The sequence below is a fragment of the Lissotriton helveticus genome, chromosome 10 (genome assembly GCF_964261635.1).
Source record: "Lissotriton helveticus chromosome 10, aLisHel1.1, whole genome shotgun sequence".
Lineage (NCBI taxonomy): Eukaryota > Metazoa > Chordata > Amphibia > Caudata > Salamandridae > Lissotriton > Lissotriton helveticus.
In genome coordinates, this window is record NC_136071.1 from 24,636,059 (window position 1) to 24,655,512 (window position 19,454).

Genomic DNA, 19,454 nt, shown 5'->3' on the forward strand with positions numbered 1-19,454 from the left:
GGTGATGAGGGGGCAGCTCGGTATGTTTTTATGGGCCTGATAGGGGCGAGGGAGTCAATAGTGGAGGATACCCAATTGTTAAAAGAAGTTAATTGGGAATCTAAATCCAGGGCATCCCATGGGGCAGCAGCCGAAAGGCATGCGGACATACTGTCAACGGTGACCTTACTCCAGTTACGGCCCGTAGTCTTGGCCGGAACGGGAGGTTTGTCCTGGCGGTCAAAGGAAAAAGTAAAAGGAATAAAAAAATGGTCCGACCAAACTACAGGATAAGGATCCCCTATGGTAATTTCATTGAGGTTTGAGCAAATGAGGTCCAAAGTGTGGCCAGCTCTATGGGTGGGATGAGAAATCAGCTGACTTAACCCTCCGTCCTTGAGCATAGCAAGGAAGTTAAGGCAGGTAGTGTCTAATGCGTCCTCTGCATGGAGGTTAAGATCCCCCAATAAAGTAAAATTTGCATAGCGGAGGCTAGCCTGAAGAATAAAGTCCAGGAAAGTAGATAAATAAGAGACCTTCGATTTAGGGGGGCGATAGACTAGAAATGCTGAAAACGATGTATTAGCCGAAAGCTGGATGCAAAAGGGGAGTCCTTCAATAAGTTCAATTTGTGAATAAGGGTAAGAGGAAATGGTCCAGTGCGACCTAAAAACAATCGCAATGCCACCACCGGGATTAAGGCTCTGTCTATTAACACATAAAATGTTATAATTCGGAGGAATGGCTAAAGATATAGCAGGATTAGATTAATCTCCCAGCCACGTTTCCGTCAAAAAAAGGAGGTCCCATTCATTGTCCACCAGTGATTGAAAAATATCTAAAGAATGTTTCACCAAAGAGCGGCAATTAATTAGGCCCGCTTTGAGAGTTAAATTATTAGGAATTCTTAGACTTTGTCGAGGCCGAGGACGGGAGTGTAGGAAGGGGCAGGGAGTCTGCTGATTAATAATATCATGATCCTGACAACACGGACTGCAAAGGTTGGGAAAGGTAGAGAGATCTGCTTGCATAGAGAGGGAGAGGGCACAGAAGGTAGGCTTCAATAAGAGTAAAGTCTCCTTACTAAGAGTGATGACCTCAGGAGAAGAAAGTCCATCAAAATATGCAGCCGCGGTCACGTTCAAGTCGCAGACGGGCGCAGACGGGCAGGACTCTGGCGCGACTCCGGCGCAGGTCCCGTGCGTCCGCTGATCGCGTCCGCTGCGCGGAGGAGAGTCCATCCCCTTATATACCGGCCACTCGAATGAGTGGAGATGCTTTCCCCACCCAAGATGGCCGCCGCACTTCTGCCTGCCCGGGAGAGGATCTCCCTAGCCCCAAAATCGGCTGTAATGGAATTAGGAAGCAGGGCAGTGCGGGGGTAAGTGAGCAAAAGTCACTGGTTGACTCGTTTCAGGTAAAAAACGTTTTACGAATTTTATAAAATGAATATTAAAACATTAGCAGCAGGGAATCAAAATGCTTCGAAATTCAAGCAAAAAGTAAAAGAATGCACCACAACCTCCCGGCTTCCGCCTCAGGAGGGACTCACAAACGGGCATATATTGAAGTGAACAAGGTACAATAAAAAAATCATATTCAAAGACCGTTGTAACTATGATCTTAAAGACACTCCACTGTAAAGTGCTTCGTGCATTCGCCTGTACTCTACTGTGCTAGGCTTAATTAGACTCCATGCACTCGCGAGCATTGAAACTAGAATGGCAGACTAATGTACGGTGCCCAGATGAGATGGATGGGGCTTGCCTTCATTTTCCACCCCAGTAACAATGACTGATACAGGGAGGGAAGGGCTATGAGTAATTAAGATTACTGGTTAGCTTGCTTCTTTCAGTCTTTTTGGGAAACAATTGGTGCCCTAGGGCAGGTCTAGAGTTGGGCAGCGCTACCAAATACCATCACGTACTCCGTTGGCCAAGACGGTGGGAGATGCAATCCTCTGTCTGTTGTTACGACAGGAAATGGGGGAAACGAATACCTGCACACCCATTAGGGTCCATTGATGCCTTTTACCCGTAGTGGTAAACGGCCAAACTGTTGGGTTGTTGTTAAGAAGACGTTGGGTCTTCAGGCAGGCAGTAGGTCATACATCAGAGCAGGCTTCGCAGAACCTTGTGCGATGAAAGGATGTGTCCATTGCTATGCAGGCATGGCACCGCCTGTGGATAGAGGCACGGCGGAGGATTCACTCAGGTGCAGATAGGATAGTCTCCATCTTGGAATGAGAACCTCTTTTTCCGCGTTACCAAAGGTCCACACTTCGAGGCACTGTTTGGTTGCAAGGACTGCGAATGTCGCAAGCAGAAGTAGCCTTTGCCATTGGGTTTGCTCGTTTGTGGGTGGTACAGCCGGTTAGCTATGACGTTTGTGCCCCTGCCCAAACGACCCCTACATTTGAAGAAACGTTTCCGCCTGTGCCTATTGCATTGTCACATTTTGTCGTTGTTTTGGCTTACAAATGGGTGTTTTTCTACACAGTCGGATGTGAAAACTCCTCTTTCCACATTCAACAGCCCCACAAAAGCACCAGTTAGTTGTACACCGGTTTTCCGTGTACTGTGGGCATCTGTTATTACTAGTTGATACTGTTAGTGCAAGGGGACCGACGTCACATCCAGTGAGGAAAAAGTGTAACCAGTCCTTCCACATTGCTGCATTGTTGTCAGGTGTTCAACAAACACAGACAAAAACAACACTAGGTCCATGTTCCGTACTGAAAGCAGTGCGCAGAAGACGCTGTCGCTAGTAGCGTCCCTTAGAAACAAAGCGCGTTCCAAGTTGTATGCAGGGACGCCCTGCAGGGACAGCAGGCACACTGAACCCCGCCTCCTGTCCCGCCTGTACCGCCATCTTTCCCTGGAGGAGATGCAGGCTGGCTCTTCGTGACACAAGCATGTGATTTGATTTTAATATGTTTATTTTCAAAACTAACAAGCAAGGATGGGGTAAGGGGTGTGGAAAAGGGGACGGCACACGGAGAAACGGTGGGTAGGAGGGGGAAGCAGTAACAGAGGACAAGAAGCATTGGCTAAGCCAGTATTTTCGGCCTGGTCAAGCCTGAAATGTAGTTTTGTAATTTTTATTTTGCAAACATATGCAATAAACATTAAAAGGGTAAAAGTAAAAAAAAGTAACAATGCCACCACCTAAAATTTCCATGCACATATTTATTAAAAAGAAAAGTAAAACAAAGAAATGATTGTGTGCAAAAATAAACAAAAACATTTAATGAAAGCTGAGATTGGCTAGCAGCCCTGGCATTGGCATAGTCTACTTCACAATGTAATGAACCAATGTATGAAGTGGGCTGACCCATTGCCACATGCTAAATACTGCATTGGTCAGAAGCAACATGTGACAGACCAGTGACTGAATACGGCTGACTAAAAGTCTCTGCATATATGCATATATATATATATATATATATATCTCATACAGGAATAAAACCATTTGAAGCGCTTACCTTGGGTCCGTGTCCACTTTCTGCGAACATCAGGAGACTGTTGGATTTTGCATTGGAACCTATATTGATATATATTTATATATTAATATTAATATTATTAGGAGCCGTTTGGAAAACATGAGGCTAGTGAAACAACTAAAGCGGTCTCCTGGCCAGATCTAACAAGCATTTACAATGCAACGGTTTCGCCTTTGGAGAAGTTAGAGCTATTGGCATTGTAAATGACAAAATTTGTATGTATGTGTTGGTTTTGAAAACCGATAAATAAATGGCATTGTCATTTACATTGCCAATAGCTTAATCTCTCGCAAATGTGAGAATTATTGTACCCTACGGACGAGCTCAGCAGACAGCAATTACTACCACCCACACACACACCCAGAGCCAGCCACACACACCCAGAGCCAGCCACACACAACCAGAGCCAGCCACACACACAACCAGAGCAGTCACACACACAACCAGAGCAGTCACACACACACACACACACACACACTGGAGCAGTCACACACACACACACACACACACACACACACACACACACACACTGGAGCAGTCACACACACACACACACACACACACACACACACACACTGGAGCAGTCACACACACACACACACACTGGAGCAGTCACACACACACACACACACACTGGAGCAGTCACACACACACACACACACACTGGAGCAGTCACATACACACACACACACACTCTGGAGCAGTCACATATACACACACACACACCCAGGAGCAGTCACACACACACACACACTGGAGCAGTCACACACACACACACACACTGGAGCAGTCACACACGCACACACACACTGGAGCAGTCACATACAAACACACCCTGGAGCAGTCACACACACACACACACACACACAGGAGCAGTCACACACGCACACACACACTGGAGCAGTCACATACAAACACACCCTGGAGCAGTCACACACACACACACACACACACACACACACACACACACACAGGAGCAGTCACACACACACACTCTGGAGCAGTCACATGCAAACACACCCTGGAGCAGTCACACACACACACACACACACACACACACACACACACACACACACACACACAGGAGCAGTCACACACACACTCTGGAGCAGTCACATGCAAACACACCCTGGAGCAGTCACACACACACACACACACAGGAGCAGTCACACACACACTCTGGAGCAGTCACATGCACGCACACACTCGGGATCCCTCATGTGTAGACAGCGGGTGAGATCGTTGGTGTTTTCAAATATAGAAGAACGGGCAAAATGGAAGACTTTACTAAGGTCTAGTGCTCATAGAAATAGTAGAAGTGCTATATAAAAAACATGAAAGTCGTGTGGTCACACAGCGGAGAAGGTGCCGTGCCTATATCTTGAAGACATCGGACATTTGACAGAGCAGCAGGGCGCAGCAGCTGCTATAACACAAATGTACAGAACGAGCGATCACAGTGGAACAGACATACAGCAAGAGGAATATGGCAGTTACTGAGTGAAGTGCACTTGTTTGTGTGCAATGAATCCTTACACCCAATTTTTCATTTTTTTTAACACACACAGTTCCATATATGGATATTATTCATTGTCTCAACGATGGTGAAAAGCAAAAAGCTGTATCTTTACAATCACAAACATGTGGATGAAAGGGACGCATATGTCGCCTCTATATCATGTTTTAAGGGGAAAAAAAGTTATGAAGGCTCACAGCATGAAATGTCCCAAATGTCAAAACAAAAGCTCAGCACTAGGCAGGGAAGGGGAACCCTTGACATTTATGGGATTAACATCCTACATCTCATCCATTAGTTTGATAGGGGCATGTAAGACTAGATCTTAAATCTGAGGGTAAGACAGGATTCTAATACGCTCAGTTAGACTTGCAAGACCGACATCAGATAGAGGCTCTGTACGGTTTCAGCAACTAAACTGTTATTTTGTCAAGGAGGTACTACACAAACAACTTTGAGGCAAAAAAGCACCTAATTATCTTGCACAAGTACACAACCCTTCGCTGTTCCCTATCTTTGTTACGACGGATTTTATTTGTGCATTGCCACAACATAATAGCAGACAGAGCGTAGCCTTCACCTGTGCCGCAGCTACAGTGGCGTAACTAAACCCGGGGAGGGGGCGTTCTCCTTGCTTCCATTTGAGCTTATGGCACCCTCGTTACTGCACTGCTTCCCGAGCCCCACAAAGGCCCATGTGTGCTACCTTCCTACAACTAGGCCATGGTACAGCGCCAGTGCATGCGTTTTCTGCTTCTTTGGCGTAAAATGGAGTGCCCCTACACCCCCTCCCCTACCACAACCCCCTGATGGTGATGGGGGAAGCATGGAGTGAAGGTTCTCCGAGACTGCAGAGCTCCTCACCAGAGGTTGGGTGTTATCCAAGAGCCCTTCTTCGGCATTATGGTACTGTCAATTTGTCGAAATCCAGCATGGCTTTCCCAATCCTTTGCCACATGAACCTTGAGATATATGCTCAGCGTGTCATTGAATCTGAGGAATCCAAAGAGTGTTAGCACTGTCCAGTAAACAATTTCAATGAGATCGGGGGCTATATACAATTGTGTTTTTCTATACTTTCTACAATTAGATTAACGTATTGCAGTCATTTTGAAAAGCATGTGGCTTTATCCACTCAATTCTCATAGATAGCTCCGTTAAGGTCAAGGACGTCACTTCCGCAGCACCTGGGATTTTAGTGAATCAAAGTCGGAGGGAAGTAGGCCAGAACAGGCCTTTCAGGCTGCATTTTCTAAAGAACAGTTTAGACTGTTAACACATCGCAAAAGCGTTTTAAATGATTTTGAAAAAGGACAGTCTGGGATCTGCAGAGGCCTTCCTTCCGCCTGCTCGCACAATCACGCACAGTGTGTCACGGGCCCTTGAGCAAGGAAGGCAATGGGCCGCGTGGCCGCTCTTTGAACTGTAAAATAAGGCAATTATCACGGTCTAGTCGCCCCCGCAGGCCTCTGGGCCCTGGTACCACTGCACCTGCTGCTCCAATGGACGCTACGCCACAGGAACTACAGGCGAGTAAACAAAGAAATGTACTTAAAAAAAATAATTTGCAAATATTTCACGTATTCTCTTGCCGCCGCAGAGACGATCTTGAAAAAACAGGTTACAGGTCCCTGCCAGCACGCTGGATGTTCTTGAAATGTGCAGGGTGCCTGGTCACACTGAATGAACTTTGCTGCCTGAGCACCATATAAGGGACACATCCCATGTGTGCGCGTGCCGTCGGGGCAATTCCAAATATGCTCAAACACGGTACGTGCTGCGTTTAGGAAAATCCTGAGGGGTAGAAATATCTGCGCAGATACAAATCATGGAGCCAAGGCAGAAGCCCTAAAAACACTTCGTTTTACCTTTCGAAACAACGACTGCTATCCTCCGTGACTGCGGGTTAGAGACCCTTTAAGGAGTTTTTAAGTTAGTCAACTTAAAGGGACAGTTGGCCGCAAATGCTTTTTTTCGGATTGGGCATCTCAGCGCAGTCTGCCAAGATCGGTATTTAAAGCGGTAAACCCAGCAAAGAATGCACCCTACCCCCTCAGAATGCCAAGGATGAGTAAGCACAAGGGCAGTAGCGCCCTTTGACTTAGCTTTTTAAAAGAACGGTATAGTTTTCAGATCAAGAGTGAACAGGATTAAGATGTCAGGCAGTGTGTGCAGGGCTGCTTTAAACTTTGCCATGCAAAATCTGGAGCTAGTTTATAGCTATAGTTTTCTTTAAAAAGCAAGCGTATTCCAGGACCGAATAAATACAGGGATCAATCGAGTGGTGTGCTTAATGGATAATAAAAACAATCAGACCTCGTTTGAGCACCGAAATGGATGCGCAAGAAAAACAAGTCAGTCCCGGGCCGGCAGCCAATCACAGCGCGGCCCGGGGAATGACGTCACGGGGGTGTCCCGGCCGGCAGATTCGGGGACGTGTTTTTCGCGCTCTCCCCTTCCCATTGGCTGGAAGGTAAAATTCCAGCCAATGGGAAGAGGAGAGGGCAGGACTAAAAAAAAGACACAAACGCCCCCGAATCGCGTTTTCAGGGGAAAGCGTGATTGACAGCCAATCTCTTCCAATGGCTAGCCTCCATTTATGGAGCTAGCCAATGGAAGACAAGGCGGGACCAAAGCCCCATATGTAGGGACATAAGATTTCGGCTCCGCCCACCCACTGCTCACGCAGTGGGACGGTAGCCGAAACCTAAAAATGTAGGTAGGCTAAGAACATGCCCTAAGACAGTGTTTCCCAAACTGTGGTCCGCGGACCCCCAGGGGTCCGTGACACATTCCCAGGGGGTCCGTAGCTAGCAGTTTTAAAAGCACAGAAACGTTTCATGTGTAATTAGCAGAGTTCCAGCAACAATAAAAGTGTCAAGATAATGCCAGTGATTAATGTACCTGCTGGAGAGCGAGGTGAGTTTTGTTCAGTGGCAGCTTTGACTTAACTAATGTAGCTCAGAGGGTTAATGTGCCTACTGCAAAGAACGTGTAACATGCATTTTAGAAAAGCAGTATTTTATGTGCATAGGTTCGTGGTTACTGCTTTTGTCATAGAGATTATTTTGTTACTGTGCAGTTCATAAGTGGCAATCGTAATCTAGCAGAGGGACCTATAAACTGTCATCAAAGAACTGCTTGCAAACTGCATGGTACCAGTTAGTAACTTATGTTTTTCCCAGTTATTCATTATCCTGATGCTGCTAAAAAGATTTATTGGGGCGGAAATACATTTTTAATGTTACTAGCCACTGTGTTATGTTCTGAATCCTGGGTTTGTGCTTTTCCAGACCAAGCACTCTTTAAAAATGCCTACTAGTATGAATGACATGTGAACCTTGTAGTCCCCTTTACCTTATGTAACATTTTATATACACACTGATTTACATGTATGATTCAATGTCTCTATATGTGTGTGATGTAAAGTGCTCTGACATCCTACAATGGTATGAGAGATGCTATAAAACAAATGAAATCCATGTGACAGAGGGGCTGTTCCTTCAATATAAAATACTAAGGGCCATATGTACGATCCGTTTTTATATGCGCGAATGGGGTCGTGAACCCATTTGCGCATGCAAAAACCTATTGGACCATGTACGTAGCATATTTCGCGAGTCACAATTTGTTTGCGACTCGCTAAATAGGTTTTGCAACTTGCTATTTGGAAGAGGCATTACCTTCCAAATAGCGAGTCTCAAAACCATGTACAAATGTTTTTCGGTCGCAAAACACTTGCAATTACTACCTACTTCAAGTAGATGGTAATGCATTCGCAAATCGGAAGGGGTCCCCAGGGGACCCCTTCCCCTTTGCAAATGCATGCAAAATTATTTTTAAGGGGCAGGCAGAGGTCCCAGGGACCTCTGCCTGCCCTTAAAAAATGAAACTAAAACGTTTCATTTTCTTTTTTTTTAAATGCATGGTAAATGGGCTGCATTTTTAAAAAACTGCTTTATTTAAAAGCAGTCCCAGACATGGTGGCCTGCTGAGCCCAGCAGGCCACCATCCCTGGGAGGGCGGGCATTTCCAATGGGCTCACAAATTGCGAGAGGCTCATTATTATTAATGAGGCCCGCAATTTGTGACCCCATTGGGAATTCCAAACAGGGGTAAACACACTGTTGTACATTTCATTTAGCGACTCGCAATTTGCCACTTGCATTGTGTCGCCAATTGCGATCGCTAAATGAAATGGTCGTACATCTGGCCCCAAAATCCTTAGTACTTTGAGTATCTGTTTTGATGTTTTATTTGAAATGTAACTCATACAAATTGCTTGGGGGTCCCCGGCTTCCAGTGGTGACTCAATGGGGGTTCTCAGGAGTCAAAAGTTTGGGAACCACTGCCCTAAGAGATGAACAAGGCCAGTTTTCCCCATTGTATTAACCTTCCATGCCACAGACGCTGAGCAAAACCAGCTACCTTCCAAACCAGTATTATAAGTGCTAATTAAATTTATTTATGAACGGGCTGGTACCTAAACTTGCAGTAAAACACACAAAAGTTTGTTCAGTCACCCCATTCCAAAAACCGGAACAAGTGTTGCATTTAGTGAAAACTGCCGGGACACATGGTCAAAACCCTGGACTGTCCCGGCAAATCCAGGATGCCTGTTCATGCTAAGCAATGCCCAACCAGCCACCCTAAGCCTTGTTTTTTTTGAGGGGGCGGGGGGAGTGAAGTCAGTCAAACAAAGCTCCCAGGGAATATACAGCGACTACCTTTTCGCAGTCCAGGATCGCAATGCGCTCTAAGGGGTCCTAAAGGTGACATGTTGGCGCTATACAAAGGACAAGACTTCTACTAATCTCCAAAGAATAAAAAAATAAAAGTATCTTTGCCTTAAAGGCTAGCGCGAGCCTGGCTGTTGTCATGCCTCATTGTTTCTCGACATATAAACAGTTCTAAAATATGTACCATAACCTGCTGGTGGTTACCGCTTTCGTCTCTCCTTCCCCCACTGATTAACTTTTAATTTATTCTTGCAACTTTTTGATTTCCAATTGAGCCATCTGTGAACTTGAGTTTGGCACGTTGGTTTTTGAGGAGGTACGTAAATGTATACATTCTTTTACTTGTATTGCGGATTTAGAATTAAATCGCCTCTTGGAACAAAGTTAAAGCAGGATATAATGAGCGTAGCCGGGATTCAAACCAACGATTGATGCTTACCATGTCTGCAGTTTAGCCACTGGGCCACATCCCCCTTGATTATCGTTTGCATTTGCTTGTGCATTCCTTCATGTCTTACTAGGACTAGTACTGGCCAGGTTCGATTCTCCATGGATCTTGTTCGGTAGAGTTCTTCCTCAACTTGGCGGTCAGAGCCGTTCAATGCATTGTGATGGTGATCTGCCTCGGGAAATGTCAAAGTTCCCCGGATCATGCCGTAGTAACTCGTACACTACAGTTATTTTATTTCTACCTTCTGGTACTTGTTCTGATTTTATAATTGAATAAGCAGGACTGCAGTTCTAAAACTCCACCGAAAAACATTGACTTTGAGCTATTCGCATGTGGTCTGGGGAAACATGAGAGCTCTGTGCTCTTCTCTTGTGGGGGTAGCAGAGGTGTGTTGGATTAGGGATGGTGTATCCAATTGCCATTATAACCACACCCCTTCACCCGAGTACTAGAAAAGAGAGACAGAGGTCTGTGCTGTGCCAAAAAAGAAAAGAAAAGAAGTCTTATTACTATTTTTCACTCACATCCGCTCTCCATCATATTCACTCAGTGGTTGCTTGACTGTCTTTCATCCTGCGTGAGAAATGTCAAAATAACATTTGTTTCTTTTGATGAGAACCGACCAGGCCCACCTCTCCTGCCTGCGTCCTTCTGTGTATCTTTCTTGCTGAACCATGGGTCCCCTTGACTCATACCGTACCCCAGAGTTGCAGCTCATGCACGTACAGTTGACTGCTTGTGACACACAGATCCTCGTCGCTGTACAGCTTTACTTGGTTGCCAGCTCAACTTATTGTTTTTTTTTCTTTTTCTCATTTTAGCCTCTCAAATAGTCCAGAACTTCACGCAACTCCGCCTTCTGGAAAAGAAGAGCTCCGAAAAGCGCACCGAGGACTTGATGTGGCACTGGATAAACAAGAACGCACGGGTTGGAGACTTACTGAAAGTCTTGAATGACTTGAAGCTGCTGCGGGCTCGCGACATCCTTCTGTCCTGTGAGTACTTCTGACCTCCTTGTCCATAATTGTGGTCCTGGGATGACTTCTCTCTGTCATTATCCTGTCACATGATGATATCTTTCTGGTCTGTCCTTATCCTTCTACCTGTGAGTCCAGTCTTATCCCAACCTGGCAGTATGTCTGCCCACTCTGTTCATCTTTAAATCATCCATGTTCATGTATGCTCTCTGTTATCATTTCCAAGGAGCACCGCTTTCTTCTTTGTTTCTCATTGTCATATACCGTGAGTATACTTTATCTAGGTCATCATCTTCATGGTTTCTCTGATCGTCAGCGGTCTGTCCTGGAAGTATCTCTGACCATGGTCCCCTGGGGAGATTTCTTCCCCGGTTTGTCCATCGTCTTCTGTTCCTAGGAGTGCCTGTGTCCTCTTTGTTCAGAAAATTGACCAGTCCTGTGAGTTCCTCCATCCTTACAGGTACACTATGTCAACCATTATTCTGTACCCGTGTCCATCTTACTTTCCTGTGATGCGAGTACTTTGGCCACCTCAGCTAGAGTTATGAGCCTTTCAAGACACCCTCTGACACTCAGCTGTGAATCAACCCAGTTGTGACCCTGTGACTGCAAGTCTGTCCATATACCATGTGGAACAATCCAAATTTCTATGATTGTTCCTTTGAATTAGGACTTCTGCCTTCCTATTATTTCACCTAATTTGAGCCGTACTTTAGTTTGAAATTAACTTGGGTACCTCAAAATCATCTCTTTTAGATAATCCCGGTTTGGAATAAAAAAGCCTTGAAAAAGTTGCTTAGACGAAACGCATGTCGGCTGCATTATTCTCTTAAGAAGCTTTTGACTATACAGCCGGTCACAGAACTACACGCAGTTTCCTAACAAGTCTTCGATCACATCTACAATTGATAGCAGTATCATATTGCTGGTTCTGTGTATAAAAGGACTAAACCATACATGCTCTTACATTAATCATGGATACTGCGTTTTTTTTATTGTGAATTCCTGAAAACTCTCATAAAAAGAAGCACTTGCTTTAGAGTAGTTCCTGTGGTTGGTGATAAGTTACTGACACTATTACTTTGGCCTTTAACCCCTGATTGGTTGTGCTTAAAGCTATTTAATAAATGACATTGAGGGTGGTGTTCAAACACACTCTGTTTGTATTCTGTGGGTAGGAAGAGTGTGGCCTGATGCAGCATCCTTAAGTACACAATTCCTTTCTAAATATACTTGTGTTTCTGACCTCACTGCCTTACATTTCAATGGATGTGTGTTTAACAAAACCTACTGCTACCATTTGTAAGAAGCCGAGCCGCAGCTCCCCGTCTCCCACGCTCCGAGTCTCCGTACCATCACGCTCGTAGCCTTACCCCCTTAGTCCTAAGAAGTGCAGTGAACACTCCTCTGAAGATCCTTTACAGCATGCAATTATTTCAAGAAATCCTGCTGGGTTCCCTCTTTTCTCCAGGCTCCTTCCCACATTTCTTCTTTCCTGCACAAACTAAGTGCAAGCATTGCAAGAGTAACCCATCCCTCCCCCATTTTTTGATCTTGAGCCGCTCTCCTTGTGGCACAGAATGTAGGCGCTTCTCATCTGCCTCGTAATGTGGCCAGGTACAGGACCTTCTGCTCTAGTCCCTGTGCAAAGAAACTTCTGTCAAATCTTTTTTAGGAATATTTTACTTTAACAGAAAGAAGGCACAGAAGGAACGTTCTCTTTGATTTCTTCCTCCGTTAGCCCCCTCCTTTGGCTCTCCTTTCAGTTTGAGGCAGATCTATCAACTCTTTACTGCTGAAACACTGTCTGTTGCTTCCCAGGCTCCTCTTCCCTGACAAGCACTTGGCACCCTTCCCAGTGGCCTCTCCGAGGAGCCACATGTCCAGGTAAAGCTTTGTCTAAACGAAATGAGCATTGGCAAAACGAATAAGTCTGGGATGAATGTACTTACACATGTAGGGTAAGTACATTAAAGTCAGATAAACTGAAGGCACATTATGAAAGCTTCCTTGCATTCAATACACTCCTGGCTTGGTTCTAGTTCAAATAAGCTTAGGGCAAGCACGCAAGTGGAGGTGGAAGAAGGTGGTGGAGGAGTGTGGCTCACTGATTAGAGCGGCAGACCCTGATGCAGAGGTCTGGCCCGGGACCAGGGTTCAATTCCCGTCGCGGCAGGGTCTTGAGCTCAAATGTCCGCGGACCCGATAATTCTCGGCACGGTGCCTACTCTAATCATGGGGTCCCACGCTGCAACTCTGGGCAATAGCTTGCTTAGTCTCCACACCGGCCCTAATCGCTATGGATGCCTGGCTTCACCAGGGGGGTGCCCAGGAGTTGGGCGCCTCACAGGAACAGGCCAGGACGGGTTCCTCAGCGGTTTATTCAGCGCGGGGACACACTGGTAAGTGTAACCATGCGCTTTATAAGCTTCACAATTACAATTACCCACACAGCCAATATAATTAGTTGAGAAATAAATACTCACTCGCCAAGATGTGATTGACAAAGTCTCTAGCCAAAAAAATATATATACATACATACATAGAAAGGTATTTGCCATATTTTCCTGATTGGGTGGGTGGAGTTTACTCAGCCCAGCACTTCATGCAAAGTGTCTTGGCACCCCCCAGGGGCATTCTACACATCGCCGCCTATCTCATCCAAGGTCTAAAGGAATAAAATCACATCATCCCCATGTTGATGGAACTTCATTGGCTCCCATTACTGGCTCACACCATCTTCAAAACCAGCTGCATCATAGTAACCAGCACACCCCCTTATCTTGCAGACAAACTCACCATGTCTGTGGGTCTTGGCACACCTACAGCCAGGAGACCATCAGACTGCAGACTAAGGTGTAATAAACAAGACAGCAGGCCTTTTCCATCTGTGCACCCAGGATCTGTAACCAAACCCCTATATCCATAAGGACAATCCGAACACTGCTTTGAATGTAGGAAAGAGCGAAAGACTCCCCTCTTTAAAGAACAGTACATTACAATGCGTTATCCATCCACAACCCAGCTTGCTCTCCAATTACTTGTTAACTTTATGCTCGTCTTTGATCATGTACAGCCTTCCCTGCCTTTTAGTTAGGTTCATGCTATAGAAATAATATATACATACATAGGCACCAGAGGTAGAAAAGTCGCACATTCTGGAGCTGATGCTTCCTATGCGTCGGCCGTGAAAGAGCTCCCCTTTCCAGAACCGGCTGAGTTCACAGCTCCAGGGACCACTGGAGTCAGAGATTTGATCTCCCTTTGCTACAAGTGGATGAGCTCTTGCCCCTCGCCCTGCTTCGGACATGTATAGGTTGTGTGGCCTCTCGGCCCCTTCCTCGCCCTCTCGCACCAACCCCCGATAAACACTGGCGTCTCGGCACAAAGTCACGAGTTCTGGTACAAAACTAGTTACTGCTGTCTTTTGCTCAGGATCTAGGCCCCAGTGAACAATGGCAGATGCTTAGCTAACGGAGACGTTTTACAGCGTGGGCTCCGGCCCAGAGCCCCAGCCTTTCAGGGTTCCCCTGATAGAGCCAGCTCTGTTCTGCAGGGAGTCTTGCCCTGACAACCTTGAATATTTCTTAAACAGATTGATTTAAATACCTTTTTTCTTTAATCTATTTTTAATGTGGGTGATGCGTTAGACTCTATCACAGACATTTTGTAGAGAAATGTTGTCTTTGTTACATGCAACATCTATAAAAAAAAAGTTTTTTTTAGATCAAAACAGGACCACACTTCGGCTACCATGTTTGACACGAATGTATGGACTGTACTTTCTTTCCTAGGTAGACCTTCTTATTGCTTTGTACTGCCTGTGATTTATACTGAAACTAATAAAATTAATTTAAACATAAAACAGGACCACACATATGAGAAATGGGAGGGTGTCGCAGAGATTATTTTAGTAATATTAGTGGGCTGCTGCTGTAATATGTTGAAAACACACGTTGCTGTCTCTGATTTTAGATGTAAACACATTTAGGGGCATATTTATTAAGATATCATGTGCTGTGCTGTGCTGCGCTGCGTGATAGGGAAGGAGCAGAAATGCTACGTACATTGCAATATACAGCGCATTCCTGTCATTTCCCAGCGCTGGCGCACTATTGGCTCCCGAGCACCTACGCAGGCACCCTCGCCTCATGGTGCAAGGGTTCCAGTGTTGTAAGCAGGGTTGTTTTTGTGCAGGAATGGACACCTTCCTGCACAAAATCAATCCTGTGAAGCGTTCTCCTCTTTCTAAGTGTGCTTCAGAATCCAGCACACACAGAGAGAGGAGGGAACGAGGAGAAATACAGATATTTCTCCTCGTTATGCCTCACCTGGGAGGCGTGGCCTTTTGACGCATTCCCAGGACTACCACTAAGGGTAAATCTGGGAATGTGGCAAAATCCATGGATGGATGCGTGGAGACACCCACGCTTCAGCCGTGGAATGCCTCCCTGGTGCAGATTAATGCAACACAGCGATCTGCGTTGTTACTCTGGATTTAGGATGCGTGGAGACACCCACGCTTCAGCCGTGGAACGCCTCCCTGATGCAGATTAATGCAACACAGCGATCTGCGTTGTTACTCTGGATTTAGGATGCGTGGAAACACCCATGCTTCAGCCGTGGAACGCCTCCCTGGTGCAGATTAATGCAACACAGCGATCTGCGTTGTTACTCTGGATTTAGGATGCCTGGAGACACCCACGCTTCAGCCGTGGAACGCCTCCCTGGTGCAGATTAATGCAACACAGCGATCTGCGTTGTTACTCTGGATTTAGGATGCGTGGAAACACCCACGCTTCAGCCGTGGAACGCCTCCCAGGGGCAGATTAATGCAACACAGCGACCTGTGTCGTTACTCTGGATTTAGGATGCGTGGAGACACCCACGCTTCAGCGGTGGAATGCCTCCCTGGTGCATATTAATGCAACACAGTGACCTGCGTCGTTACTCTGGATTTAGGATGCGTGGAGACACCCACGCTTCAGCCGTGGAACGCCTCCCTGGTGCAGATAATGCAACACAGCGATCTGCGTTGTTACTCTGGATTTAGGATGCGTGGAGACACCCACGCTTCAGCCGTGGAACGCCTCCCTGGTGCAGATTAATGCAACACAGCGATCTGCGTTGTTACTCTGGATTTAGGATGCGTGGAAACACTCACGCTTCAGCCGTGGAACGCCTCCCTTGTGCAGATTAATGCAACACAGCGATCTGCGTTGTTACTCTGGATTTAGGATGCGTGGAAACACCCACGCTTCAGCCGTGGAACGCCTCCCTGGTGCAGATTAATGCAACACAGCGACCTGCGTCGTTACTCTGGATTTAGGATGCGTGGAAACACCCACGCTTCAGCCGTGGAACGCCTCCCTGGTGCAGATTAATGCAACACAGCGATCTGCGTTGTTACTCTGGATTTAGGATGCGTGGAGACACCCACGCTTCAGCCGTGGAACGCCTCCCTGGTGCAGATTAATGCAACACAGCGATCTGCGTTGTTACTCTGGATTTAGGATGCGTGGAAACACCCACGCTTCAGCCGTGGAACGCCTCCCAGGGGCAGATTAATGCAACACAGCGACCTGTGTCGTTACTCTGGATTTAGGATGCGTGGAGACACCCACGCTTCAGCCGTGGAATGCCTCCCTGGTGCAGATTAATGCAACACAGCGATCTGCGTTGTTACTCTGGATTTAGGATGCGTGGAGACACCCACGCTTCAGCCGTGGAACGCCTCCCTGATGCAGATTAATGCAACACAGCGATCTGCGTTGTTACTCTGGATTTAGGATGCGTGGAAACACCCACGCTTCAGCCGTGGAACGCCTCCCTGGTGCAGATTAATGCAACACAGCGATCTGCGTTGTTACTCTGGATTTCGGATGCGTGGAGACACCCACGCTTCAGCCGTGGAACGCCTCCCTGGTGCAGATTAATGCAACACAGCGATCTGCGTTGTTACTCTGGATTTAGGATGCGTGGAAACACCCACGCTTCAGCCGTGGAACGCCTCCCAGGGGCAGATTAATGCAACACAGCGACCTGTGTCGTTACTCTGGATTTAGGATGCGTGGAGACACCCACGCTTCAGCGGTGGAATGCCTCCCTGGTGCATATTAATGCAACACAGTGACCTGCGTCGTTACTCTGGATTTAGGATGCGTGGAGACACCCACGCTTCAGCCGTGGAACGCCTCCCTGGTGCAGATAATGCAACACAGCGATCTGCGTTGTTACTCTGGATTTAGGATGCGTGGAGGTACCCACGCTTCAGCCGTGGAACGCCTCCCTGGTGCAGATTAATGCAACACAGCGATCTGCGTTGTTACTCTGGATTTAGGATGCGTGGAAACACCCACGCTTCAGCCGTGGAACGCCTCCCTTGTGCAGATTAATGCAACACAGCGATCTGCGTTGTTACTCTGGATTTAGATGCGTGGAATGCCTCCCAGGGGCAGATTAATGCAACACAGCGACCTGCGTCGTTACTCTGGATTTAGGATGCGTAGAGACACCCACGCTTCAGCCGTGGAACGCCTCCCTGGTGCAGATTAATGCAACACAGCGATCTGCGTTATTACTCTGGATTTAGGATGCGTGGAGACACCCACGCTTCAGCCGTGGAACGCCTCCCTGGTGCAGATTAATGCAACACAGCGATCTGCGTTGTTACTCTGGATTTAGGATGCGTGGAAACACCCACGCTTCAGCCGTGGAATGCCTCCCAGGGGCAGATTAATGCAACACAGCGACCTGTGTCGTTACTCTGGATTTAGGATGCGTGGAGACACCCACGCTTCAGCCGTGGAATGCCTCCCTGGTGCAGATTAATGCAACACAGCGATCAGCGTTGTTACTCTGGATTTAGGATGCGTGGAGACACCCACGCTTCAGCCGTGGAACGCCTCCCAGGGGCAGATTAATGCAACACAGCGACCTGCGTCGTTACTCTGGATTTAGGATGCGTGGAGACACCCACGCTTCAGCCGTGGAACGCCTCCCAGGGGCAGATTAATGCAACACAGCGACCTGTGTCGTTACTCTGGATTTAGGATGCGTGGAGACACCCACGCTTCAGCCGTGGAACGCCTCCCAGGGGCAGATTAATGCAACACAGCGATCTGCGTTGTTACTCTGGATTTAGGATGCGTGGAAACACCCACGCTTCAGCCGTGGAACGCCTCCCTGGTGAATTTCGGAAAATTTGTGGCGACTGATTTCGTGTATATACAATACAAGGTTACCCTTCCGGGTTGGAATTATCACCGGAACTGGGCCTAGGAATTTACATCTCAGCAATTAAGCCCTGAAGAGTTGTGGTGTCTGTTTAGGTACAGTCCCACAACGAAACACGTGTCGGCTGGCTGTATATACATTACCCTATCTGCTGATCTAATGAAAGGAGAGACACAAGAACCTCCAATGATAACGACGCTGGACAAGATTTTCTTTTTTTGCTAATTTGAATTTACTTAATAACATTGCTATTGTGATTTTTGTTTAGTGCGCAGGATCGTGTTTTTATAGTACTACAAACCAGTTACTGTTCCTCGTCTGAATTGGGTAATATAGGTTAGAACAACTCTTCATGAATAAATCATTGAACAGGTCAGAGTGCCGAGGTTATCTCTATATGTAGTATGTACACTGGGTTCAGTTGAACCGCAGTGAGTGGACACCCGAGGTAGTGGGGTGTTTTGTGCTTAACCTCGTGGGGCACCAGTACTAAATACTAGTCTTCAGTCTCCACAAAGAATGATGTGCTACCATTGAAACCCCCACTGCCGTTTGTTGATCTTCGCAGGACACTGTTGTCTATATATCTGAGACGTAGTGTACTAGTTCACAATTAAAATGTTAGCTGAACGTTGTCTAGTCACTTGAGACCTAGTGCATCAGTGCACAATCCAGTGTTAGCTGGACACGGTTGTCTGTTCACTTGAAACTTCGTGCACCAGTGCACAATCACATTGGTAACTGGACACGGTTGTCTGTTCACTTGAGACATAGCGTTCCTGTTGTAATCCGTGTTAGGTGGACACTGCTGTTTATTCACTTGAGACCCCTTGCACCAGTGCCAATACACAGTGTAGCTGGACACTCTTGTCTGTTCACTTGAAATCTCGTGTAACAGTGCACAATCACAGTGTTAACTGGGCGCTGCTGTCTGTTCACTTGAGTCCCAGTATGACAGTGTCCAGTCCGTGTTGTGTAGCTGGACACTGTCTTCTCACTTGTGACCTTCCTGGACCGGATACGCAGCTGTGCACTATCCCCTCCGCTCTAGGCC

At 46.8% G+C, this 19,454-nt stretch overlaps 1 protein-coding gene across 2 annotated transcripts in view; it reads left to right on the plus strand.

Moving 5' to 3' along the window:
* The window catches only part of IRAK1 (interleukin 1 receptor associated kinase 1), a 217,993-nt gene that overhangs the window by 82,402 nt on the left and 116,137 nt on the right, over positions 1 to 19,454 (plus strand). For both annotated transcript variants that reach the window (XM_078664608.1, XM_078664609.1), the window contains exon 2: positions 11,009 to 11,182. In XM_078664608.1, coding sequence (XP_078520734.1) covers positions 11,009 to 11,182 — 174 coding nt within the window. The remainder of the gene's footprint in view (positions 1 to 11,008; positions 11,183 to 19,454) is intronic.